Source organism: Linepithema humile, chromosome 5 (assembly GCF_040581485.1).
Source record: "Linepithema humile isolate Giens D197 chromosome 5, Lhum_UNIL_v1.0, whole genome shotgun sequence".
Classification (NCBI taxonomy): domain Eukaryota; kingdom Metazoa; phylum Arthropoda; class Insecta; order Hymenoptera; family Formicidae; genus Linepithema; species Linepithema humile.
Window position 1 is genome coordinate 8,138,181 of NC_090132.1, and position 26,910 is coordinate 8,165,090.

Genomic DNA, 26,910 nt, shown 5'->3' on the forward strand with positions numbered 1-26,910 from the left:
TAAGTTAGTTTTAAGATTCTTAATATACTATAAAGTTTAAATGTCTAAATTTCTCCAAGTGGACATATATAATCTTGACGTATGCGATAATTATTCGAAATACTCGGTCGGGTTTAGATTGTCGTCTCCGGCAGACACCGATAATTTTGTAGCGAGTGCCCCGGTAATAGAGTCATTTTCGCCGGTATATCGGCCGTCGGTCCCTAGTTAATTAATGTCCAGCGAGGTATTAGATCTCTGTCCGCGGGGCAATGCAATATAAATAATAATAATTTGACCGAAAAATGCCGGAACATCCCTCCGATGATTATCTGCTCGTAAATCCCAGCATAAAGATATCGCGACTAAATTGCCGCGGAAGGGTTTCGAGGCGCTAGGAGCGCGACGGAGAGGGTTAAGGGAAAAGACGGGAAGAGGGATAAAGGTGAATGCACAACAGAGGTACAGGAGGGTACCGAGAGAGAGAGAGGTGTTCGGTTTTGCCATCGCGCGGTCGTCCAAGTATAGCGGTGCGCGACGACGATGGTATTGCAATATAGACGGGGCGGCAACAGACCAATCACGCGCCGGCTACTAATTTGCTGGGCTCAAACAGCTGCCGTTCTGCCGCCTATGCGAAACCCCCGGGTTTATACAGCAAGTATATATGCCTCGAATTCTCGATCGAGGATTCGATCCCCCTCGGACTCACGCTGGGATATTCGATCGGCCATGGCCTTCTTCATTCCTCCTCGTGCTCTTATTCGGCCCGCGTCGCTCTTCTTCTCCTTCTTCTTGCCCCGATGCCCACTGCCTACTCGCTGCTCGGACAAAACATTTCTTAATTGGGTTTCGTCGGAGGGTGATGTCTCCCCGGCTCTTTTAGAGTCAGTCGGCTTCTACTTCTTCGATTATTTATTGATTTCCGTTCGTTCTTTCGTACAAACGCGCATTGTTCGCCGCGATATGTTCAACACATCGTAGCAAATCTTTCGTTATTGTTAATGTTTGTGTCTTTCCTTCTATTTATTATAAAAAGTTCTCCGATAGAACGCGATCGACAAAGTTGCCTATGCGATGTTTCAATTCAATCCGACGCTCCTGATATAAATGTTTACAGTCGGCGTCTCCATTCATGTTTCAGCGCTCTGTATAAACGCTACCAAGTGTGACTCACGTCGATTGCATTTTTTCTATTCTGCTCTCCGCAAGAGTCTCGGCGCGATTAACGATCGTTAACAGCTTAGCGTCGCCGCGTTCTCGTAAATTACCACGTCTGACAGTAGCCCACGCAAGTGGAGATGCGTAAATAATGGCGCCACGAGCGTGGTGCTCGCTATATAATGAAATCCCGAGGCGAAAGGACTGGTCTTCTGTTCTTGAGCCTCCCTTCGGTGCTCTATGATATACGCCGTCCACTACTTGGATTATACCTAAGAGTCAATAGGATCTTAATAGGCCATCCTTTTTACTCGGCCGTTCGTACTAATAGTTTTTCCTTATTGCACATTGATAACCGCTGAGCGAGAAAAGTCGACCGCGCGAATGAAAAATGTGGTGACAAAACTGTAACTCGTCATGAGCAATTTTATTTTTACGTAATTTTTACGTGATTTTCTACTCTCGAGCATAAAGACAAGATTATTTAGTGTTCAAGCCTCTCTTTACTTATTGTTAGCACTGCGTTTAGTATCAGCTTTCTCCTTTGTTTCCAATTATTTTTTCTTCTCCAACCTTTCTCCTTAGGGTTGGAGAAACTGTAAGGTTCTTTGCATTGTTTCGTAACTTTCACTCGTATTTTCGATGAAAATTTTTACACGGTCTTAAACTAGACTTGAAAAAGGGAAACCAAAAAAATAGACTACAAAAGAACCGTATTTACGAGCAGTCGTGCGAATGCAAGCGGCTTCCGTGTTCGTGACATTTATTTCCACATATTTTTTCGGATCGTCACACTATTGGTTAGCGTATCCTTTTAATATTTTCGAATTTAGTTTACTTACGAATTTATTTATATACTTAATTTTCTAAAAAAAGTTATTTATCTTCTTAATTTGTATTATGTTTTTAATTATAAAAATATATTAAGAAACATCGCGTTAAATAATGCAATAAATATAATGAACGCATATATCTTTTCGGTGTTATAATATTTTTAATTTTTGTATCAAAATTTATGTATTATATCTTAAATACGCACGAAAAGCATATGAGAATTTGTTTAATATATTCTAGGTAGACATAATTCATTAAAAATGATTAATTAACGTGGAATATAGAGTATATGTAGAATGATTAATATAACATGATATCTTTGCGATGGTTATTATAATTGGATTAGTATCTTGGATGTTTCTTGTCGGAGAACACGTACGCCGGACAGAGGTAATCCAATAAGTATCCAATAGCATCGATCTCTCAGACGTTTAGCCCATTAGATTCTATGTCAGTTTATTGCTGTACGTTTTACTAGCTTGCCCAAGAGTATTCTGATTCCCCTCTGCGTTAATCCTTCTTCCCTTAATTTCATTCTGCACTAATTAATGTTTATCAATGTTTTTCACGCAACGTCCGAACGCTTCGTCGCGCGTGGTTTAGAATTACTATTGTCGCGATATCTATTTTATGAAATTGCACACAAAGTTTTAGAATTCTCCGGATCTTTTCTCGGACCGTACATAAATAACATATATATATCGCGCGCGCGCGCGCGCGCATTTGGGAGGCGTACAATAAACTAACACATATCCCTTTGTTTTTAGCACTCCGTCACACACATTCAATCAATACGCGTCGCATTTTGGTTACTCTGAAATATAGCCAATCTCGAGAATGCCTCATCCCTGACTTTAGACCCCTTTCCCACCCCTCCTCTCTTTGTCTCTCCCTTACATTCACCCCTTCACCGCATAGACGGAAGCGCCGTTCTGTAATGCTCCGCCGGATATGCAAATCAATCCCACGGATTCCAATGATTTATCTACTGGGCGCAATTCGTTTAAGTGTGTCTCGATTCCATTTCGATTGTGAGCGATCGCTTTTCATTATTTAAAGCAATGCCGAATATGTGCCGTGCTACTAATCTTCCTCAGTCGCTTACGTAAGTCTTACCGAAAATTTTCTGCGCGACTCTCGGCCAATCTTATAATGTCTAATGATTAATTCTCCTCGTCCAATTTCTTTAAGTGTGCTATAAGTGGGTCGGTGAATTAGACACTTTACTTTGATCAAGGAAGAGCGCGCTTTGAAATTTATATGCGCGAACGCGCGTGTGTTGGAGTGTACTCTGAGTGTTTCCTAGACACTTGGGTGAAACACGTTCGCTCGCTCCATGCACGAATTTAAATATAAGTAAAAGGCTTTACTGGCACAATCCGGGAGTATCGTCTTTCTTTCTGGAAGTTGATTTGCCTTGCATGAAGCTTTAGAGGGGGGGCTGGTTCTGCCGGGAATTCGTTTCACGAGATACAGGCTGGTCTCTCTCGTCCTTTCTCCTTTTTTCCTGGCAATAGAGGCAATGAGGAAGACGAGAAAGAAAGAGAGAGAAAAGGAGACTTCGATCTCGAGTTGAAGCTAGGCAGCGCGACGCGAATGTAGTTTCTCTCTGCACTGATTTCTTGTCTCGCCTGCTCTTTTACATATGGACTTTTTCCTAAAAGATAAGACTTGCCTCTTTTCTTCTTCCATTAGGAAATTTTTCAAGGTTGTTAGCAGTTAAAGAAAATCTTTTCCATTTCTGTTTCTTGCTGTGTTTACATGAGGCAGAATAATTTATGTTCACAACTTACGTTACACAAAACATTTTAAATCGTAAAGTTCCGGTTCAAGGAAATCGATGGTTGTAAAACTCTAACGATGCGTCGTGTAATTGGACTGACCCTATTTGACCGTCATAATAGCACGCCATTCTCTTGTTTGACTTCTTGACTTTTGTAAAGAAAAAGGTTGCTCTACTATAATAATGGCATTATCGTAGCAGTATTGAAACACTTTTTACTGAATAAATATGTAACGTTACAATTCATTATTATTATTTATACAATTTATCCGTTAAATTGATGATTATTTATAGTGAAAAATAAAGTGATAAAATCAGCTTCTAAAATTTATTTTTAATAAAAATAAAATTCGAATGTAAATATTATTTTTAATTTCAATTTTCATCGATGCGACTTTTATTTCGTAATCGAAGTATCTTTCATAACTCGAAATATGTAGAAAACATCCGACTTAACGTTATAATCCGACGGATTGCGAAATGGCACGTCGAATAGGTATCTATCGGAACGCTGATCCGGAATCCCGCAAATCCTTGCGGCTGCGGCATTATCCTGGGCGAGCAGTTTCTCGCGGGTTTCTCATTTAATATCAGCAATTTAACTACTTCAACATCGCGCCGCAAAGGCCATAAATATCAGCTACCGTGGTCCGGAGAACGATCGTTGTCGCGATAGGGATGCACTAGATCGTGGTTGCACGACTCAGCAACGGAAGCGCACTCTGAAAGGGAGGTAGACAAAGTTAGAGCGAGACAAAGAGATGGAGAAAGAAGGACAGCCATAGAGGGAGCATCGGAATGGGGAGGGAGGCGACGAGCAGTTGTGGTAGGGGTTGGCAACGAGGGATGGGCGAAAGCGGAGGCAGTGAGAGAGAAAAAGAGGCGGAATGAAACGCTAGGCGCTGGCTACAAGTACACTCGGCGCTGGCACGCTAGAGGCTATACTTATACCTATAGGCGGTGGTGCATGGTGTGCCATGATGGCAGTAACTCCGGAATCCCAGGGCTTAAACTCGCCTAGCACCGAGGATCAGTGGGGAAACTTCCTGCACCGCGGCTTAAAGGCTTCGTGGTTGCTGCTCCCTTGCTTTCCAGGTAGCGGGAGCAACTTTTCGCCATGTTAATGCGCGCAATATGATCATACGTGGCGCGTTCGCGTATTTATACGTTGCATTCTTAGCTTTTGAGAGCGCGTGATTTTTTCGAAGTAAGAAAAAAAAAAAAAAAAAAAAAGAAACAAAAATTAAACCGAAGCGAAAAGAGCGACAGCGAAGGAATTTGCGAACGAGATAAGTTTGGTTTGCAGAACAACACGAAGGAATGATTTCGCAGTTATGCATATTAAAATGGCCGTGATATGTATCATGCGTGCATGCCAATAGCAATGATATCGCGTATGATGTGATGTACGGGGTACGGCATACACCAAAGCTACTTAATTAACTGATTCTATCGGTGGCAGGACGTACACGTGTTTACGTAACACAATTGCTCTTTCAGATAATATTAACAAGTATTATCAGATTCGTGCGTTATGTATAATAATAGTCTTTATTTTGCATTTGCTCCTGTATCGCGATTAGAGATGCAAGGTCGAGAGAGAAGTGTACCGTCGTTAATAAAGACATTAATATTGACTGGCAAGTGTATCTAGATATGCCGCGAGGGTAGAGGCAATCCAAGTCTGGAATAGCGCTTGGGAATAGAATGCTCGGTCACGACAGGAATAACGTTTAAGAATAAAAGATGAGAGCGAAAAAGGAAAGTACTTATTGCTTATTCATAAGAAGCCGGAAGAATGTTGTTTATGTGACGGCTATGTGTGTGTCGAAATATGCAAGGAGAAAAGATATAATAAATGATATAGTTCGCGCGATATTGTAAAATTGACACAATTATAAAGAATATATTCTAAGTGTGGAATGCGTGCGTAATTCGATCACGGACTGTAACGTAATCTGTTTACAAACATATTATTGATGTTATTCACTTATTTGATAATTCTTTTTACACTTGCATTAGACTATAAATGAAATATTGGACAAATAACCGCTAATAAAACATGAAATTTTGTTTTTCTTCCCTTTTTTTTAAATTTCTAAAATAGAACGATTGGCCATAATTTTCTCGCGTTCGGAGTTTCGATCTTTTTTTGATCAGCCCGACCCTTTGAGAGGGTACGACAAGATTTATTCGCCGTCTGGTCACCATGGCGGACGAATTTCACCAAAATGGGCAGCATATGGTGTACGCTGACGCCATTCTGCCGGAACATCCGTAGGGATTTTGGAATTTTGTTCATAATACTTACACTCATAAAATCCATATTTTAGTTGTGAGAAGGGACGATTCCAATCAAACACCACAGATGCGATGTATCGGATTACGAGAGGTTTAAAGACATCATTTTTTTTTTTGTTTATGGCAAGCTTTTTAAAAACACTTTGAAGAGAAGTTACTGGAGTTTAGCAACTAATGAGATTTAAGCCTAAATTTTTTAAGCGTGATGATATAACTGAGAAAAATATGACTGATATATGTGCTTCTTCCTGATTATACGACATACATGACAGATGCAGACATCGACATTCCAAAAACGTATCCTGTGGGGAATTTCGGCTCCCCAATCGTAATAACTGCATCCGTAGAGATACACGTGGTGCAGCGTATCGTATTACGCTTGTTCCACGTGCCAATAGCGACCGTCCACATCCGCAATAACTTCCTTGATCAGTTTTCCATCGAATTACAATTACCAATTTACGCGAAAAACTCGTAAAGCATTGATTGTGATTCGTAAAGCATTGATTGTGACAGTCAGAATTGTATGTACATTTGTTGTTGTGTAGGGAACGTCCCTTATATGATCAGTATTTTTTCCGCAATTTCGTATACTTTTCAATCGAATGAAAATGTTAATAATGTAGATTGATTCTTTATTGCGCCCTTATACTGATGCGCTATCGATCTTATTTCTTGTACAATGTCATGTTTATAATTACATTTCATTAATTTTCTACGTTAATAAAAAAAGTAACAATATCGCAAAGATGTTCCAGATAAAATTTGTGCTATAAAATTTTGCATAAAATATTATATATTTAGATTTCATTAAAAGATATCTTTTTCTATTTTATTTATCGACACAGGAGCCATAAATTTCTTACGTGTTATAGAGTTTTCAATACGAAATGAGTAATAATTTACGATGGTTATCGATAGTCTGCAGGAGTACCTGATTGTACAAGAAACATTACGCAGACGCCAGTTCTAGAGAGAGCTTACTTGTCATCCATGTTATAACTTTGCTCGGCTGCCATTGATTATGAGCTAGGCACACCGTGCCTTATCTTCCCCTTACACGCCTGGGGATCAGAATCCCCCAGCCTAGAAATATTTCGTACATCCCCAAAATTAATATCTGTTGGTTCAATATCATCCGTCGACCGCTTGTATCTACGTGGCTTCGTCTGCGACTTAATAGCGATGAAACGTAAGAAAGGATGATATTGCTTACGACTTTATTAGGGGACATTTTCAGGATACGTTCGGGGAATCATTGCGGCAAGTTCTAGATTTTCCTGTATTAAAATGCGCAATTCTTTTTGCCTAAATTATAATTGTGTGTTTAGTTTCCTCATTATTTTAACAGGTGTCTGAAAAAAATTATGTTTACATAAAGTTTTGGATTTTTAAACGCGTATAACTTTCGAAATTTCTTTGTAATTCTTTTTACAAAAAATTATTTTCTATGTTTTCTAATTGTAATAACAATAATGATGCGAAATACACGCATTCTGAAATTCATTCTGAGATTTATCAGCGCATATTGCAAACTTCACAATTCAGTAATTTACGATGTCTACGGAAATTTGTGGTCAGCGACCTGAAGAAACGCTCAGCAGCTAAAAATCGTTCGTGCCGTAAGAGGGAATTTTAGGTACCGTGTGCTCAGTAATTTTTTAACACGACGACGAGCGGAATACAGAATGTATCGGGCAGTTTAATAACCGTGGTAGAGAGTATTCGGCTCACGGATGACGCGACGATGATGATCCGCCATTTCACCGCAACTTGGGAGGTCCGCTCTTGATATCCCCCCTTCTTGCCTCCTCAACTGCTCCCTCATTTCTTCTTCGTACATGTGCTTCACCCTTTCGCTCCGCGTTGTCTCTCACAGTCTTCCTTTCTCCCTCCATCATCTCCATGGCTGCCTTCCTGACCGTTCGCTGTTCATCTCTTTTCCTCGCCTCTCGTTTCGATGTCTTCCTCTGTTGTACCTGGTCCTGTTCTATTTCTTTTTTTTTCTCCTCTTCGTGCTGCAGCTTCTTCGTCGTCCTCTACGTCAGGTAGACTTCTCTTCCCCGCGTTGTTTCGATTGGGACATGCCCGTGGGACCATCAACTAGCTACGTATTTTTTGCATTAGGGACAGAGAATAAGACGATACGGAAAGTGATCGAAGGCTTCAGTTGCGATACTGGTGTCGCGATAAACATTAAAATGTTCTCAGACATTTTTATTGACTTGAAAAAAATAATTATTGTACTGATAAATTGCTTTTATCACACTTTTTATGCGAGTTTTATGTATATTTCTTATTGGATTTAACTTATTGTTATCATTCATAAATTACGTAAGCGATAAATCCATTAAAATAAAATGATTCCAAGCCACGAACGGGATAAGAGTTCGAAGGAGAGCAGATTGCAAAAGATGAAGTGGCACAAAGAGAATCGCGCCGATAAACGCAACTGGATCGTTGTAACGTCCGTAATAACCGGCAATTTGCGAGACGGTCTTTTAGTTAGGCAACTCTCGTAGTTGTGCCTTCATGAAACCAGGAGAATGAAATTGCGGAAAGAGGCGATGAGCGAGAAGAGGTAGGAGGGAAAGGAGGCGAAGAGTGGCGGAGGAACGGTGTGAGTCGCGCTCGACTGGTCGGAACGGGAATAATTACGGCGGGAGGAGTTGTTTGTTCGCGTCTTACGGAGATTTTGTGACGATAGTGTTTACGTAAAGCTGGGTGTCAGTAAACAAAAGTGGATTTTGCTTTGGAAAAAGAAAAACAAAAGTAAAAGACAACGTTTTGGTTGCAATTATTCTCTTTTTCCACGTTGCAAAAAGAAGGTATAATTACCGTTTTCCGCAAATTAGCGAGTAGCGATGATAGCCACGAAGGTAAAGCTGCAAAACAAAGTAATAGGACGAAGAATTACATTGTATGAAAAACGAGTAAAACGGGATAAACGGTCTCCTTACTGTAAACGCAGGGGGCAGACAGGTGTGTAATAATAATGGCGGTGTAGAGTGCGTTAGGAAATGCAAGTATCGGTGAGAAAAGGCGAAAGATATCTTTATAACGACTCAATATCCTGGACGTGAGTCGATCTAATAACTACCCACGTTTCCAGCTACATATGTACATTGGCTCGCGCTCTACTCGCGCTTTATTATGTTTCACACTTTTATCGATTACTCTTCAAATATATCCGACATCTGTTTTATATTCTTTTAATTTTTGAATCTCTCTTTTTCTCGCTTCAAGCTCTTGTACTTTTAACAATCAGCAAATCGTTTTCTTTTAGATGTATCAAAATATTCAAAATTAAGTAAAATGACATCTTTAGATTTTATTCTTGAAATAAAAATTTGCATACTATTTTAGCGTGTATTTTGCGCGATTTCATCTTAAAGTAAGAAAGTCGCTTCTTTTTTTTCTGAATTAAAATTGCAGCTTAACATTTCGCGTGTACACCATAATATTAACGAAACTGCCGATGATCACAGCAAATAGCGTGATACAAGAAGCTTATCGTAGGGCTTATGATTACAGCAGCTTACAGTAGTAATTTTATTAACGCTTAACTATGTATCGATTGAAATCAAGTTACCTCTAGCATTAATAAAATTGACTGTCGACAGTTTTCATGTTTTACGGACATTATGCCACCACCCAGTGGTTTGCATCTTTCGCAATGTCTGTAGCAATAATGACGTCGTAAAGATACCACTGCGCACGAATTTTTACGCATACATATCTTGTATAATTATTTTCTTGTCAGAAGTTGTTTGTTATGTTGTAACAAATTTTTCGAATAAAGAAGCAACATGGAAATTATGTCTTTAAAGGTAAATTTATAGAAGTTTCAATATATTGCGCTTAATCGTGAGATTTAAAGCAACGATTTTGTCTTTTGTGCGAGAGAATACGCACGGCGCTGTAGTATTAAGAATATTGTTTATATAGAGACGTTAACATTCCCTTCTTTTTGTCATTCGAAGAAGTCGCGATTGCTAACATAATTAAACAATCCTCATTGATCAAGCTTATCGCGGCACATGTATTGGTTTTTGACTTCAATTAACCCAAGCGCCCGGGTGAAGAACCTTGCGTTTGTTAATTACCGACGCAGCCGATCGATGTGTTAAAATTCGACATTTATCGAACGAAAGCCGAAGACGAAATTTATCGGCGAAACTTGCACCGCAGCCAATCTGGTTGGCAACATGGCGTGTTGGCGAAATAGAGGGGCGCGGTGGAGGGAACTGGTAGGAAGGCGTGGGGTAGCGCGAGAGGGGAGGAGGGCAGGATGGGGGGGTAGGACGAAAAAAGAGTCTCATCGCAAGGGCTAGCCCCGCGGGGACTAATTTTTATTTTCCCTCTTTTCCAGTAAGTGCTCCGCGTCCACCTATTTCTCATAAATTTGAATTAATTTACATGCATTTGAATTTAATGCACCGCCATGCTTTATCAAAGCAATTAAGCTTTTAAGCGCGCATTTGCATTAATCCAATGTTTACAATTACGGCACGAACCTCTTTTTCGAACGCAGCCCGGGTCATTCTCCCCCCCTCTCGTCTCTTCCCGCCAGCCAAGCCGCTGTCGAGAGACATAAGATATAGATCGACTCTAGCTTACGTTTTATATTTCATCAAATTAATGAATTTATCAGTAATTAGCGATCTTGGTAGGAGTGGTGCATCGTAGCGCGTTAAGTCATCGAGCGTACTAAACGACTCGCGTACGTGCATGACGCGATAAGAGCTATATACTTAATATTAATATCCACTCTTCGCACGGATTGCTTATCATGTATCTCCTGGCAATAAATATTTCTAATTTACAGCACGCGTTACGGCTTTATACTTCCTGTGAAAGTTGTGGAAAGATAATTGCCTAAAGCGTCATTACTGTGAATTAAAGCGCTTCTTTGGCATTTAATGTAATACCATTTCTCACTGCCACTGCCTCTTTCTGAATTCGTTATCGTCACGGCTCTCTCGAAGGGTTTCTTCACTATCGGTTTTCAAAGACCGCAAAGAACCCTTCGCCGCGAACTCAAAGAACGGTCAGCGCGGTTTACTCGGTATGACTTATGTTAATTAAGATTCTAGTAGCAAATACTATTGCCGACTAGTAAGTCGCGGGATTGCATAGGGCGTATCATTCGCAAAATACGGAATAGCTACGAGTTGCGGCAATAATTTCTGCAGCAGATAATTTAGCGCGCGCAATATTTTTTGATGTAAAAAATTTCCTACGTAACTGAACAAATTATATCTCTAAAATAGATATGGGAAAAAGTTATAAAATATGAAATAAAATTCTATTATAAATTCCATCTCTACCGATATTACTACTAAACTACTATTTGTATGCACGCGTATGCGGCTGCAATTTCTTTTAAAACATACATATCTCCATATTTTTGGACGCATTAATCGATAATTTAATAAAAAATAAAAAATACCTTTAAATCTAAGGGATTTTTTATCTTTCTCTGACTGATCTAATTGTTCCTTTCTCGTTCTTTCCTTTTCTTCTCTCCCCGGCCCCCCTGTCTTCCACCCTCTCTCTCTCTCTCTCTCTCAATATACCCGAAAGTAGGTATATTGTCTCGTGAACACGAACGTAGGTATGAGGCTAGTATCCATAGATATAATATAGGGAGTGAAGCAAAGCCCTATTCAAAGCGGATGATTCAGTGGCCGCTGCGCTACGTTGGATAAGATCTCGTAGCGCGCCGCCTCGTTCATCTTAACCGCGAGACTGGCCAACCTGCAACAGCTAACCATTCGCGGAACCAACCCTTTCCGTTTTTTCGCCCTTTTGCGCGGAATCGCGGAATCTAGATAATCTGCGGAGCGCGTGCGGGGGATTCGATCGAAGTCCCGAATATCTCGACAGCGCGGAGACTCATTACGCGTCGTTTGATGACCCGTTCGTTGTACGCTCGACTTTTTTTTCGCGAGACAGGCGTTGTTCCGGTAACAGTGTGAGCCGCACATGGCGTGCTTTTTAATATGCCGGAAAGGTTGCCGTTCCAAGAACATTTTTGGCAGCTCGCTCGCGCGTATCGCGGATATCGCGAATGGAGTATTCCGCGAACTAGTTTCGCCCCAACTTTCTTGATTTACGCGAGTTCATTATTATTTTCGCGCTACGGAACAATCGTGCCTCTTGCCTCTTCCGCACTTCCGTCTGTAACCTCCCCTCCTTCCCCTTCGTTCTCGCACGAGAGATGAAAACTACAACGTTGAATATTGCAGCGAATTTTTTTTTCCCCCTCATTCAGTGACTGTGCATTTTAATATTAAACATTCGTTAGGGACTTAGGAATGAATTTAGCGATAGCGGGAATAAATATTCGAGACAAATGGCGTTTTTGTCTTTAGTGAAAATGAGTTACAGCGTATGGATTCCACTGCGTCGTAATTCTGCACTTCTAAAATGCGCGAGAAAATATATGGCGGCGCAAAACTCCCGTGCTTTTATTTTGCGGCTCTTTAAATGCGAGCAATTCTTTGCTCCGCCATTATCGCGCGCAGGCCGTTTTAAATTTTCGACACGTCAAGTATAATTTACTCTCCCTGCGAAATCCCCGAAGTAGCCCGTAGCAATCACTAGTAATTGCGCACCGCGATGCAGTACAGTGTATCGTTTCCGAAAATCCAAATTCAAAGTGCGGTTCAACCAGGCGGTAATCATAGTTTCTTGCGAGTTAAGCGCGCGCGATGGCGTCTTATTCGTCGAAACCGGCTCTCCCTACCCTCTTCTCTGCTCTCGTACGTACTGGTAGGCCCCCCGGGGCTTCGTCGAATCACAAGTATGAAGGACCAGCCCTCTGTGTCTTGCTCCGTTCGAAAAGGAGCCCCCGTGTTGCAAAAGAACGCAAAAGAAGTCGGCAATCCCGCAGCCACGCTTGCAAATTATCAAATCATCTAGTCCGATACTTGTTAATGCGTATAAGTTAAGCCATTACTTTAAGACACGTAGCCACGAGGGCACACGTGGGGGATTTACATCGTTCCCCTCTCCGTTCTTCTAGATCTATAATTAGAACATCGGGGATCTCGAGCGAGCGAAGCTTTATCTCCAACGCGAAGACATTCTTCGCAGTTTATCAAGCGAGAAACGTGCCCCAGGTACGCGTTCCGATGACTACAGAAGCGGACGATCCGCTCTAACCGTCGGCTACTCCGTTTACGATCTAATAATAATGCATCCGATAATTTCAATGGGCGATTCACGCGTGAAATATGCGGCGAAATCCGCGAGGCTTTACGCGCGCGCGCGTGGTTCTTTCGGGACGGAGAATGCATCCGCACGCACCCACTGCGATCTCGAGCCGTGCCCGTAGAGTTGGAAATAAGGCGGCAATAAAGCATATGTAAAATATATTCTTGAATTCCTTTTAGGACACAGATATATGGATGGTTCGTGGGTCGGTTGCCCGCTGGTAACCATGTCCCCCTTTCCTCTTACAACGCCGGATACGCACACGTGTCGGCTCCGTGTGCGTGTACCGGGCATGCGAGTTTATAGACGCACGCGGGGATGTAAGTAAGACAGACGATCCGTTTCATTAGAAGGTGTCGCGACGTTACCCACCTGTATCGGACCCTCCGCCATCGTGTTCGAGGTTTTCTTTTTCGACTCTCGCCTGCCCTCGGCGATTATTTTCTTTTCGAAGGATATTTTGCCAAATATCTGTCCTGGAAACAAATGTGGAAAGGATGTTGGTGGAGAGAAAACATAAATTCGTCGGGTAAAAAAGCGCTATTGTAATATCAATGGTTACCCATTGGTCACACAAAATAAATATGGCGCGGAACAATGCAAGAAACGCCGAATTGTAAGTTTATCGTTTTTCTTAGCTTTCTTGCCTGAGGAAAACAGTTATGATAATTCGGACGGCGAAGGACGTGAAAATTCTCGACGGCGGGAAAGAGAAATGGAAAGTTTGTCGTTTCTACCCGAGGAAGAGAGAAAGAGATATATGGAGCGCGAGGTGTCGCCTTACAACCGGCTCGGTTCGCTTACCTATGCCGAGCCTCCTTTGCATGGCATCTCCACCACCATCTTACCTCGACTTGCTCCTTTTGTACTCCGTCCCACGGAGCGTTCTCCTTCTTCCCTTTCGCTTGAGATGCACCGTTGCGTTCGGTCTTTGCATAATTATTACGATTACCGCGAGTAGCAGCTGGCTCGTTGCGGAGAAGCTACCTCGCCGCCTCCCGTCCTCCCCCGCTCCCTCCCCCGCCGCCTCGTTCTCCGACTCGTTCCTCGTTGTTCGAGTGTCACGAGGCGAGAGATGAAAAAGAGGAAGACGGGCGACTTAGCGCTCGCGTGTGTGCGTTAATTAAATTTCTTGAAGGATACACGCGAATTTATCGTCCGGATCTTCGTCGGCTGCCTTTTTGCACGCGATTAATTGCATACTTCGACGTGCTGTCAGCCAATCAGCGTTTCCCCTGCATGTCATCGGATGCACTGTTGGATGAATTACAACGAATCACGTAACTCAGCGGCGTGTTAATGATACTATCGTTAATGTTAATGATCCTCCGTCCGTGTAACGAGTCACGTTTTTCATTAAAATGTATAAGATGAATTTTAATCTCGATTAATAATGTGCAAATAGCAACGTGATTTACAACCGACTTTCGTTCTATTATACAAGGCGCATCGCAACTATTCGGTGTGCCGATTATAATCGGCGAATTATCTAGTGTGAAAGTGTGACTACGGTATTCAGAATACATTTCATGATTGCAAATGGTTCCTTGCCATTTTGTACAATACGTGACATGAATTATTGATTTTATACGAATAGTTTGTTAGTAGGGAATTATTTATTTAGTCTGCAAATATTTTTTTATTTTTGCGAGAGGACAAAGAAAAAAGATCAGAATTGTAGATATTAAAATAATGTACGAACTAATAAATTTCGAGACGGTCTGCATGATGCGATATTGAGAAAATGTTAGTCATTTCTTCCATTATTTTCGCAGAAAAGCGTTTTACTTGCGCGAGAGTAAAATCGCTACCTTGCCCGCGGCGCGGTTACGTGCTTATTTAAAAGTGCTTGCACGTAAAGCCGATATCTTATTCTTGAACGGACTATAGCTCCATTCGGCCTCCTTATGGTAGGTTCCACTGGCTACTGGCGATATTCTTGTCCGCAACGCGTGATTTCTCCGATACATTTTGCGCCGTTTTATCGGCCCGCGATTGCATGTAACGACGGGTTCACCAAACCGATCTTTGCATTCCAGAACCACCCGCGGTCTGAAAAGATTGCTTCACTTTATTCAACATATGATCACTGCGGTAAATCTTCTCGATCATACAAATATATTTTATAGTAATGGCTTTATTAAACGATCAACTTTCTTTATAAGCGATATGTATTCAATGACTTGTAAGTCTCGATTAAAAGTTTTTTTATTTTAAACAATCCAACATCTCAGAATCATCCACACTCGATATTCTAATTTGAACTTGGTTGGGTTACTCGCTGGCGCAAGAAGCGTTGGCTTTATTAGACACATTTATGAGATGCGGCTAAATTCCATAAGCGCTCTATCTGACCGCAACGTCTACTGGTAGCTGCGGAAGAAATATACGTCTTCGCTGTTCCTCATTTGCGAGCGTCAACCCTTAGTTTATTTATGCCGGCAGGTTTTTAGCATGTATTTATGATCGTTGAGGTTTCCGTCGTCACACCCCGAGAGGTCGCGTTGCCTCTCTCCTAAAAGAGAGACGACGTCGGCGGGTGTAACGCCGCGCGCTCTTCGTTAGTCTCTGTTGTGTATAACTTATTAATTACGGTTGACTAATGCGCTCCAGCTGTGCCACGTAGCAACATCTTACCTTCTCCCTTCGTCCGCCGACCGTCCTCCAACTTTCTCCCGGTGCTTTCTCGGCGGCTCCCTAAGCGAGGAAAGAGAGTAAGAAGAGAGAGTAGATAGGAGGAGACGCCCCAGCAGAAACGAGACGAAGGTCCTGGCACCGCGGAGGTGGGGTGACGTGGGAGGGGAGGCCTAGGAGGCATGGAAGAAGGTGGGAGAGAAGAGAGTAGAGCGCGAGGGACGTTAGGCAGTAACTCACGCCCCCGAGAGGATTACCTACCTTGGCAAGGCTGGAGGAGGGTATATCCCACGTTGAGCTACGATCTTGCTGCGTAGCTACGCGTTTCTCATACCAAGTGTCCTCGGTACTCCCGTGCCGCGTGCAAACAGGGTTCTTTGAGCGCGGGCGCGTTCCGGATGGCACCGGAAGGCCGAAACTGGTGATACGTGAACGGACTGTAACACTTCGAGCGCGGCAGAATATTGTTGCGGGGCTTAAAAAGGGGAATGGAATAGTGCCAAATAAAGCAGCTATAGATTTGGCTAATTTATGACACGAAGAGACATTATGTATCCGTACATTATTTATCTCGCTAATTTTTATGACCATGTTTATGAAGATACATTTTAAGACTATAAAAATATTTTCATTGAATTTAAAAATATTTCGTTTAAATAATATTTGTTAATAATATTTACGTTATACTTTTTTATAAAGATTGAAAATTTGCGTCGATTAATGCACTCAAAAACTTTAGAATTGTATCTAAATAAAATGAAACAAAATTTAATTTTTTTTAATCTTTAATTGTTCAGAGACACAATATGGTCCAGCTGTGCAAAACATCCTATATAACTCTTGTAACGGTACACTGAACATTATTTAATTTAGACGAAAAAAAGGTAGAGTCAGAGAGCAAGAAGCCACCATAGTTGATGTATTATCAGTCTTACGTACAAAAACTGCCCAACGTTGCGGAAATTCGAGGGAGCAAGCCTATAGGAAATATCTCAAGAGGAAGTCTGGGAAGTTCTTCATGGACCCAATTCACTTACTTTGATTTGATTGGTCCCGTGTATGATTCGTATATGCGTGCACGTAACACAAGGAAGCGGAAAAGGAGTGAGGGTTACCGAAGGCAAGCTTTGGCATCGTGTTTTGCAAAGTTATACCGGTAAATCCCTAACAGCAATCAACGTATTGGCTGTTCTTGTTAGAGTTGGCAACCAGTTAAGTCTCTCCCTGCCTCAGTTTATGGTCGAATACGTCGAAACTCGGCAGATCTCTTTCAACTTGCATACCCCTTCGCATTTAAAGTTTCGGTTCTCAACGAACCGAAAAAGAACCTCTGATTATTTAGTGAAATTTCCTTCGTTCAATCGAACTTTTGTTTCATCTTTTCAATAAGTATTGTTTTTCAGGAACTGTTTGGTTTTTACAATGTGCATTTTACAATAATAGAAGAGAACATTAATCGAAATAATTTGCATTTAATATTGTACATTGATAAATGTTTAAGGATTCTTTAATACAACTTTTTGAGAATTTATGAAATAAGAAAAATTTATTCTACATATTTCGTAATGTATAATCCTTTGAATTTTTTGTTATAATTTAGAGTTTTGAAGGAATAATTTCTTGGGCGAAGGTTTGCGTGAGGTTGAAATTTTTCAGAGTATACGGGCAAGCATTTTTCAAGAAAGGCGTGAATAACGACCGATATATTTTTCGCTCTTCTAAACGTGCTCTACAGTTTTCCTGCTTTGCTGTTCAGCCAACCAATTCCCTATGTGCCTTGCCGATCTTCTTCTTTGTTCCTCCAAATGAAAGTATTTTAGGGTCTCAGCATAAAATTTATCCACCCCCTCGGTTAAGCAGTCATGCGCACCTCTTTTTACTTCACGGGGAGTGCGGTAATCTTGATATTTCATCCCCTATTTCGTTTGGTTCGCGATATCTTACGAATGAGACGTCATGCGGGGTGAAATTAGTAGTATTTGAATTTAAGACACGTAATTCAAGAAGGAATAGTATAAAAAATAAAAATAAAAGGAAGAATAATTTCTAAATTATGCTCTTACAATTTTTGCAAAATTTGTACAAATATTTCTGGGTACTAATGATGTAAAAACATCATATAAAATTAAAAGTTTATCACACCAGTGCATCGAAATAAAGTTTATATCGGTGTGTTATTTATTACCGCGATGTAATTAAGTAGTCCGCCGCCCGAGCTACCATAATCATTTATCAAGCAATAACTTTGTAAAAAGTAGCAAATGAAATATTAAAGCTATCTCCTCTCTCACTTTTTTTTTTTTTTTTTTGGTTATGCTTTACATTTATATTGTAAATTTTTTCGTAAAAAAAATCTTATATGTTCTACGGAAACTTTAATAGATAGGCAATAGTGTACATTATAAAATTTTTATTTCGCAAATATGTAAAGAAATAATTTATTATATTATTGAAATAATTGCTATTTTTATTTACAAGTCTAATAAAGTCTATCGTTGCAGCTATATCGCGCTCACGGTTCGAAAAGGCGTGTGTCAATAGGATACAGAGAATGATTTCTGGTGGAGCCGGGGTGACAGGAGGGTTTGATAGAAGATTCCAAAATGGAAGGGAACCAGACTTGACGGGGTCCATGTGACAAATAACCGTTAAAAATGCCGCGTCGTAATTCCACACCCCTCTGCGCAGCGCGAGCCAGGCATGACAACCTGGCATGAGAATCGTGGTGGTGTCACAGGGTGGCAAAGAGGGCGAGAAGAGGTGCCCGGAGCGATAGTAACTCGGATGGCACGCCACTTGATTACGTCGCGGTAATAAACATCACGCCGATATAAACTTTGTTTCGGTGTGCAGGTATGATATGAGTACAATGGTCGTCTGGAATTGCGACAGCGTGTACGTGAATCACACGCACCGTGTGACTTTGTGCACTTTGTTGATAGCGGATCAGCGCAGATACAATTGTAAATTTCGAGCGTTTATTGGATGACTAGATTTTTATCGCGACGATGAAACGCATTAAATCTTGCATATTGAACTGCCATTCAAAATTCTTGCGCGATAATTTTCGAGGTGTTCGAAAACAGTTTTTCTTCTAATTTATTAAACATATATTACAAGCTTCTGAATTTACAGCACACATTAGATATTTGAAAAAATCTAGTAAACATATTATTTCGTTATTGATAATTATCGAACAGACATCGAAGAATTTGAGAGTGTAAAATATTCTATATTAACTTTTCCGTCATTGATTAGATTTCGAGAAGATCGATTTAAATCAAATACGGAAGGATAAGTCGATAGAGCGAAAATCGTAATATTATGGACATTTATGCACTTGGGCAGGCATCGTATGCGAGCAAAAACAGAGTAAAGAAACGACTGCTTACGGCCGAGAAGAGAGGCTGGTTTAGGTTGGATACCGGTGGCAGAGGTGAAACGGGTGGGTTTTTACGAGGCAGTAATGGCCGATAAGGTGAGCTTGCGCCCCCACCGTCGGGGCTTACTCTGCTACTGTACCCAAGTGACTGCTCAACAGTACCTATTCGCTGTCGTATACTCTCTTACTTTCTCTCGTTTGTTCGGAACGACTTACGCCACGCTTTATTTTAAGCCGTTTACACATTTCCTTTATCGGCACGAGCCTCGTTTACATCGCCGCGTCTGATATTCGCAACTCCGAAGCGCTGCGGGACATCAGAAATTCATTAGAATGTTCTTTTAATAAGTATCTTAAGCGGCAGCTCATAAAGATAACGACTCCTTTCAGAACAAGATAACCAGCAGGAATGGAATGACGAGCCGAAGAAATTTGCACACTCCTTGATCTCAGTTCTTCATTACTTTCGCCGATATATAATACTTGTCTTTACGTTATTTGTAAATAAAAATTTATCGTGTTTTAAAAATTTATTTTTTCGAACCTGAAGTACTTTAGTTATGCTTAATCGGAGATGCAATGCAACTCGCTTTTTGCAATATATTTAAGCGTTGCTTCAATATCTGAAGCGTAATTCGAGATACATATCTATATTGATATATTTTTGTATGTTGACGTTGTTTTTTTTTTGCAATTTTTAATGAAATTAATAGATAGAGAAAAGAACAAAAACAGCCCGTTGTAACTGTAATTTTTTTATTGTTTATAGGAGCGAACGGAATGCGCAGACGTGGTCGACAGACTTACACGCGCTATCAGACTCTGGAACTGGAAAAAGAATTCCACACGAATCACTATCTCACCAGGCGGAGGCGGATCGAGATGGCACACGCTCTCTGCCTGACAGAACGGCAAATCAAGATTTGGTTCCAGAATCGGCGAATGAAGTTGAAGAAGGAGATTCAAGCGATCAAGGAGCTAAACGAGCAGGAGAAGCAAGCACAAGCGCAAAAGGCAGCAGCAGCAGCGGCGGCGGCTGCGCATCAACAGCAAGGAGGCGGTGGAGGACCGGAGGGGGGTAACTAGGGGTACGCCCTGCATCGGAGCCCCCCGGACCACCCCACCGCCAATCCACACCACCCTCTACTAGCACCGCAATGTACACAGCTATATTAAAGGTGAGTGATTGATAATTGTTTTCGGTGTAATTTTTACCTTTTTTCTTATTCTCCTCTTTCATATTTAACTCTTCCAACTTGTGGTACAATCTTTACCATCTAAAAGAAGATCATTCTGCTGGATTAATTTTTCCATGATGTATCAATTTTGTCGCTGTGTTTATGTAATGCTGAATGCAAGATTTAAATACGGGATAATAATTCTGCGGAAGCAGAGCTGCAACTTATTTGAACAATTTCGAAGTCTATTTTTTAGACCTTAAAATTTGTTTTACTATTAAAGTTTTTAGTATTATAAATAATTTGCTAAAACTCTTTTATTTTCTTATTGACGATACCAGCAAAAATAATATTAATTTCTGGAAAATTTTATTTACTAAAACATACACAATTCAAATAATTATGATTTCCTTATTCTTCTTTGAAAAATTGTTGCAACATATTTATCTTTACTTTTCATTTCATTAGATATTTGAACATGTTTGCCTACGTTATCACGATGCAAAATCGCATTCTAGCACTGTTTGCGAATTAATAAAGAGGCCGTATACGCTTGGTGCAACAGTTAGGATTATGTACTATGCATTAAAAAAATGATAGTCGCATGGACGTTAAAAGCAACGTTAAAAATGAGATTCGAGCTTTTAGCAGCAGCGGCCTTAAAATTAAGTTTAGTCGGCGGGCTTAATGAGGATAAACCGCATACAAGCGTGCCTTCATAATTTCCTAAGTTATGCTGTTCGCGTGTATTTAACTTGCGTTGAACGTGCATCCCGAGGGAGCGACGCGCACAAACCTGAAATATTATATCGCGTTTAGCCTGTCATTTCTGCTAGCAATAAATTTAAAAAAATTATCAGTTTTATCACACTGTGTTCTAAACGATCTTAGAGTCAAGTAAAATTACGACGTTTTATATCACGAGTCTTATAATCGTCGAATCGAAAACTGTTAAGTCGTGTTAAGTCGAAAAAAACGTAATTCAGGAGCGATAGATTACCTAAAGCAAACGAACGACTTAAAAAAGAAAGTCTATTCAGGTGAAAAACAAAAAAATTTTACCGCATTCGCTGCACTATCTATCCCAAAAATCCGCTGTATAATTCGCTGTATTTTTAGTCGAGAGTCAACCATTCATTCCCGAAGATGGACGGCCCTTCGAATTGTTCGGTCGAGCCAATATCGATCCTAAAAAAAAGGTTCGCGCTTTTTCCACACTTCCACGAGAATCTCTGTCGCCGCTTTACGACTCTTTCTATGTTTGAGATAAAAAAGTAGACTTTAGAAATGGTCGCATTAACTTTGAAAGTAAACTGTGCTTAAGTTTGGCTACTATAAGGTTAATGTATATTTTCTTTCCTAACGACTATTTTTTATTGATTACAACTTTACTGAAGGAACAGATTTATATGGTTTAACTGAACAAATCCAACTTTGCCAATTTTTATCATGAAAATGACAAATTAGTTCATTATGTACGTTTTCAAAATACTTGAAATGTCTGCGGTAGAAAGGAAATACACCAAGAAAAACTCCGTTCGAAGTTTTTTTTCTTCGAAACTTAGTGGAGTGCTTAATATCTCTTTTTTGGTATCTTCGGACGACGAAGAAGTTCGGGCATAAATTTTGTCCCGACTGCACGTAATATTACGGCGGCGAAGTGATTCCCCGATTAACTCCGTGGATTGCACCGTAATTGTACGCCACTTGAATCGCGATTAAATAACGCCCCACCGGTGATATTTATTTAATCACACTTATTTAATTGCCTATATAAGGATAATCGTACTCTTAAGATAGAATTGTTATCAGTTTCGGCGACAATCAGTGATGCGGCATAATTGATTCGTGCAATGAGAATCTCAGTTCGAAAATTGTCCAATTGATGGATGAATATTTTCGTTTAATTTTTACGTTTTTGTTACATGTTTCATTTTTTTGTTACTCATCATTCTTGACTACTAATCTGAGCTTAAATAAAGCAGATGCAGATAAAGAAACAAGTTTGTTATTAGAAGTCATGCCACAAGAATTTTATAAAATAGAATCATGGTTCCATGCATTATTCGAAAAAGAATAAACGTAGATCCACTCTGATCTAGATATACGCGAAGATAAATTTTGACAGTGAACATGAAAAAGCAATTTAGGAGGGCTTCAACGACCGATGTATACCATAAAACGGTCACGGCGACATCGGATGATTAACTCACTTGTTCTGTCAAGTTGGAATCGTCTGTGAACGTTTTTATCATGTTTGCGCGTTGAAAAATAAATATAATATTTTATATATCTTTATGTGCTTACGTTGAATAAGAAGGAAACACTTTCAATCATGCGAAAATAATTTGGTAAAATATTTGGTTTGAAATAAAAATGAAGCTAGTTCTATATTTAAAAATCAGTCTTATAGCTTTAAATTTAAAAAAATAAATTAGTTTTTTATTACAAATATAATATATATACATAATATATCCCCACATCATCTCATAAAATAATAAACAGAATGATACAGTACGAAAACACTGAGAGGATTATTTGTGTTATCAAAACCGAAAATAATTTCTGTTTTTAAGAATTTTGGTCTGACAGAATTAATTTTTTAATTTAGGTTGCTGTTGTATTTTTTTGTGTGTGTAATTTAGTGAATATTATGTGTTTCTCAAATATTAAGCTTTATTTTCTACATTTGCATGTGTACACATGTGTAAATAATGAAAACATATTAAGCAATATCGTAATGCCATTTATCTCGATTCAAAGATTTTAGATAAGTATGTTATTTCCTTCCGCTTGCGTGGGCGCGGCCAAGGCAGGTCATTCATTTTTTTTAGCATGATCCGTTACTCGTCATGATAATTTATTGCTATCGTGACACAAAATTATTAAACTATATACTGTTCCCTACATTAATCATCAGCAAATGTGCATAAAACACGCAAAATACGTAAAGTAGTTTTTAAAGTTTGAATGGCTTCATGTAGCACTCCGCGAGATACTATTTCTCAATCATTTAACCATACCTATGGTAGGTGGCAGCACGAATCAGCGTTAGTCGGTCGGTAACGTGCTGCCTACTATGCTCTCAATCGGTACGTAACTTAATTTAGAAGTTACCTCTACCCACCAAGCAGGATATATTGAACGGTAGTTCGATGATCGTCCGTAATGCGCTTTATGGTTTGTTTTTATCGACGTGGTTATACAGTAACTCACGACCTTCCTGTTTCTCGGCGTGCTGAGCCGAATCGACGCGACGCGCCCATGTGCGCGCATCCTGGATATTGGTGTTGGTCGTATAAACGCGCGCCGCTGAGTCGGCAGGACTATTCACATTTTCCCCGCGAATGCATTCCCGGAGCTATCGGTCAATAATCCAATAAACCCGCGATTCGCAGTCCCATGAAGAGGAAATAAAGTACCAACGCTCTGCGTGATTTTATTGCGTAGTAAAGCGTGATTTCGACAGATCGATGCGAGCGATCACCGTCTCCTTTCGCGCGCGTTCGCCAAACGGGTAGGTCAGGGATCTTTATTGGCTGTAAAGGAAGACGTTTTACGATCCATAAAAGCGTTTATAGCGCTCAAGTAGTCTTACCTCGGTTCTTACATCCCGGTTATATCCATTACCCCTTCCGCGGCCTTTCCAAGGGCGGCCACTGGCACGCGCATTCTCTCGCTCTCTCTCTCTCTCTCGACTTCCTTTGAGATTTACAGGTTACGCTCCCGGTAACACCTCGTAAACTTGGCTTAACGACTTTAACCGGGCCTAACTGCTTCCTTCCTGCAATCAGACCCTGACCTACCTTGCACGCAGTCGTCCTAGAAAAATTCTGAGATGCCGATTGTGTATGACATCTTTTTGTCATCGATAGATCGTGATACGTTTTTCATTTCATCGAGATATAAAAATAATCTGCAGTTATTGTAACAATTTGCACAAAATAATGTCTTGCATTTTTACAAAAATTATTGTATTTATTTACTTATATATAGAGTTGAGAATTTGATTATAATTATTATTACATTCATTTACATTTAGAGTAAAGAAATGTATATGCCAAATAATTTACACCGGTCAATAATTAACAGATTTTAATTCCAGAATATGTATCTAACATTTTTTAGCGCGCGCGCGATTGTGTTCTGTAACTTTAAATTATGCTTATTACTATTTCACGCTTTTTATCGATATGCTAAGACTAGAAGAAGATATTAAATATTCTTGTTTATTTTATCATGACATTTATGACCATTATTATTAGCTAATATCGCTTCAATTCTCATAAAGTCTTCATTCAACCAGTTTCATCTGGAATACAAGATAGACCAGCCAAGGATCATGAGAGATTGATTAAGATTAAGATAAATTAAAGAGAGAAAACTTATGACTTGCTTCATGATTTGATAGATTGCATTTGTTAAATTGATTAGTTATTTTACATGGCGTATCAGATTTGATCAAATCAATTATGTTTTATATATCGTGACATATTTATTTAGATAGATTTTATTAATTATTTTTATTTGAAAAATTATCTAGTGTGATTCAATACAAGAAATATTATTTTCACATTTTGCGCGAGACATACTTTTGAAATATAATTGCAAACAGCGTTTTAACATAGTTATTTAGCTAGTTATCAATGTCTTTTAATTAAACTACGATCAAGCAAAAATTATTGTGCATTTTGCAGTCGTTCAATAGCTGTATGTGCACTTTTTAATGCTTATGGACGAAACATGAATTTTATGAAATCTACTCTCTCGAATATTCAATGATATTAGCATCAAAAAGTGAGCAGTACTCTGGCTCGCGGCGCCATTGCACCACATTTACACAACAATAAGGAACCGCAATATAAAAACTCCGAGAATCCCTGGGCTTCGAAATCCAATGAGAGATAGAGAAGAATCACGCGAGGTGAAAGAGAACGAAAGATCGGTATCGTTCTCTTTCTCTCTCTCTCTCTCTCTCTTTTTACCCTTTTGTATTTTTCGTCTCGTTTTTGGTGGAACGAGACGGTTTGTGAAACAGGCTATGGGCAACATTGTGTGTCGGCTAGAAACTCTTAAAGACTCGGAGACCTAAGGGTTCGCATAAATTTTTTTTCCTTTCAAAAATCTACCAACCACAGTATGTAAGCACATGTTTGCTCCGCCTGCTCAGTTATTTCCAACATGCCTCCAACAAATTTATTTCACGCAATCTTTGACTTCTTTCAATACTTTTATAGCACACAACTGCATATTTTTTCAAATATTATATTCAGTAATTGGATAATCGAGTGAAAATAAATTTAAATCTGATTAAAAAAGACGTAATATGATGAAAAAAAATTATTACATTGTTGAATGTATAGACAATAATTTATGTAAGATAACGTTGATGAAAACGAAGCCTTCATAAATCAAGTGATCAAGTTACTTTTCAATCAGACATTACTGTCACTCATGTGTGACTTGTTACACGCGTCGTTTAATACAGAAGAATGAATAAATTATTCACCCATTTCAATTCAAGTATGAAATAACTCATATTTTATTTCATAATTGATAATTATATAATGTTTGACGTATTTCTAAATAAACACTGTAAGAAATCTATATATATTTTAAGTTAAATCAATCAATCCTTTCAAACATTTCCGATTTTTAGATAGTCTATTTATGTAGACCTCCCATGATCGGGTTAGAATAAAAATGGAGCGAGTTAGATATATTTCTTGTCCGTACTAATGTGATATATATCGCCCACTCAATTTATCGTGTTCTTTCATTTACATGTTTTATGATTCTATGATGAAATATATGAATAATTTTATTTGCATTATGGAACAACCTTCTTGCATACATTTTCTTATGTATGCTCATGTAAATGAGCGTTACATCATACATTTTGCTTGCGAAGAGACCAAAAATATATTTTTAGAAGCGACGCAAGTTATATATTACACAAGGGCGTGATGAACTCAAACTTTTGAGTGCAAATAAGGAAAGTAATACAATAATAATACAAGAAAAAAGTGAAAAGCTGCTCTCCGCATACTTCCGCCTCTTCCAAAGTTTATATAGCCGAACAGCCATCTCGCTCACTGGCTCGACTTCCCACAGAGTGTATCACAATTAGCTGGCACCTTTCAACCCCTCCCATCATCATACCCTACTCAACTTTCATAAAACCTTCCCCTTTCTTTTATATACAATCCACGGATACGAGCCAGCACGAGCAAATTCAGTGAACTCCCACGCGAAACTTTTGAAAGCTTATTTCAATATTATGATGAATAAGTAAGCTTGGCGCTATCTCAAATGCGCCGAAATATCGTAAGAACACTTCGTTCATTTACGGAACATGTAATGGATTGTATAACTCAAAAATTGAGAGACTGAACAAATTCTTATTTTCACAGAAGATTGAGCGAATAATTAAATAT

At 39.6% G+C, this 26,910-nt stretch overlaps 1 protein-coding gene across 5 annotated transcripts in view; it reads left to right on the top strand.

Moving 5' to 3' along the window:
* LOC105674628 (homeotic protein ultrabithorax) overlaps positions 1–26,910 on the top strand; it is a 176,651-nt gene that overhangs the window by 56,852 nt on the left and 92,889 nt on the right. For all 5 annotated transcript variants that reach the window (XM_067354821.1, XM_067354823.1, XM_067354820.1 and 2 more), the window contains exon 2: positions 20,065–20,473. In XM_067354821.1, coding sequence (XP_067210922.1) covers positions 20,065–20,381 — 317 coding nt within the window. In that variant the 3' untranslated portion in view covers positions 20,382–20,473. The remainder of the gene's footprint in view (positions 1–20,064; positions 20,474–26,910) is intronic.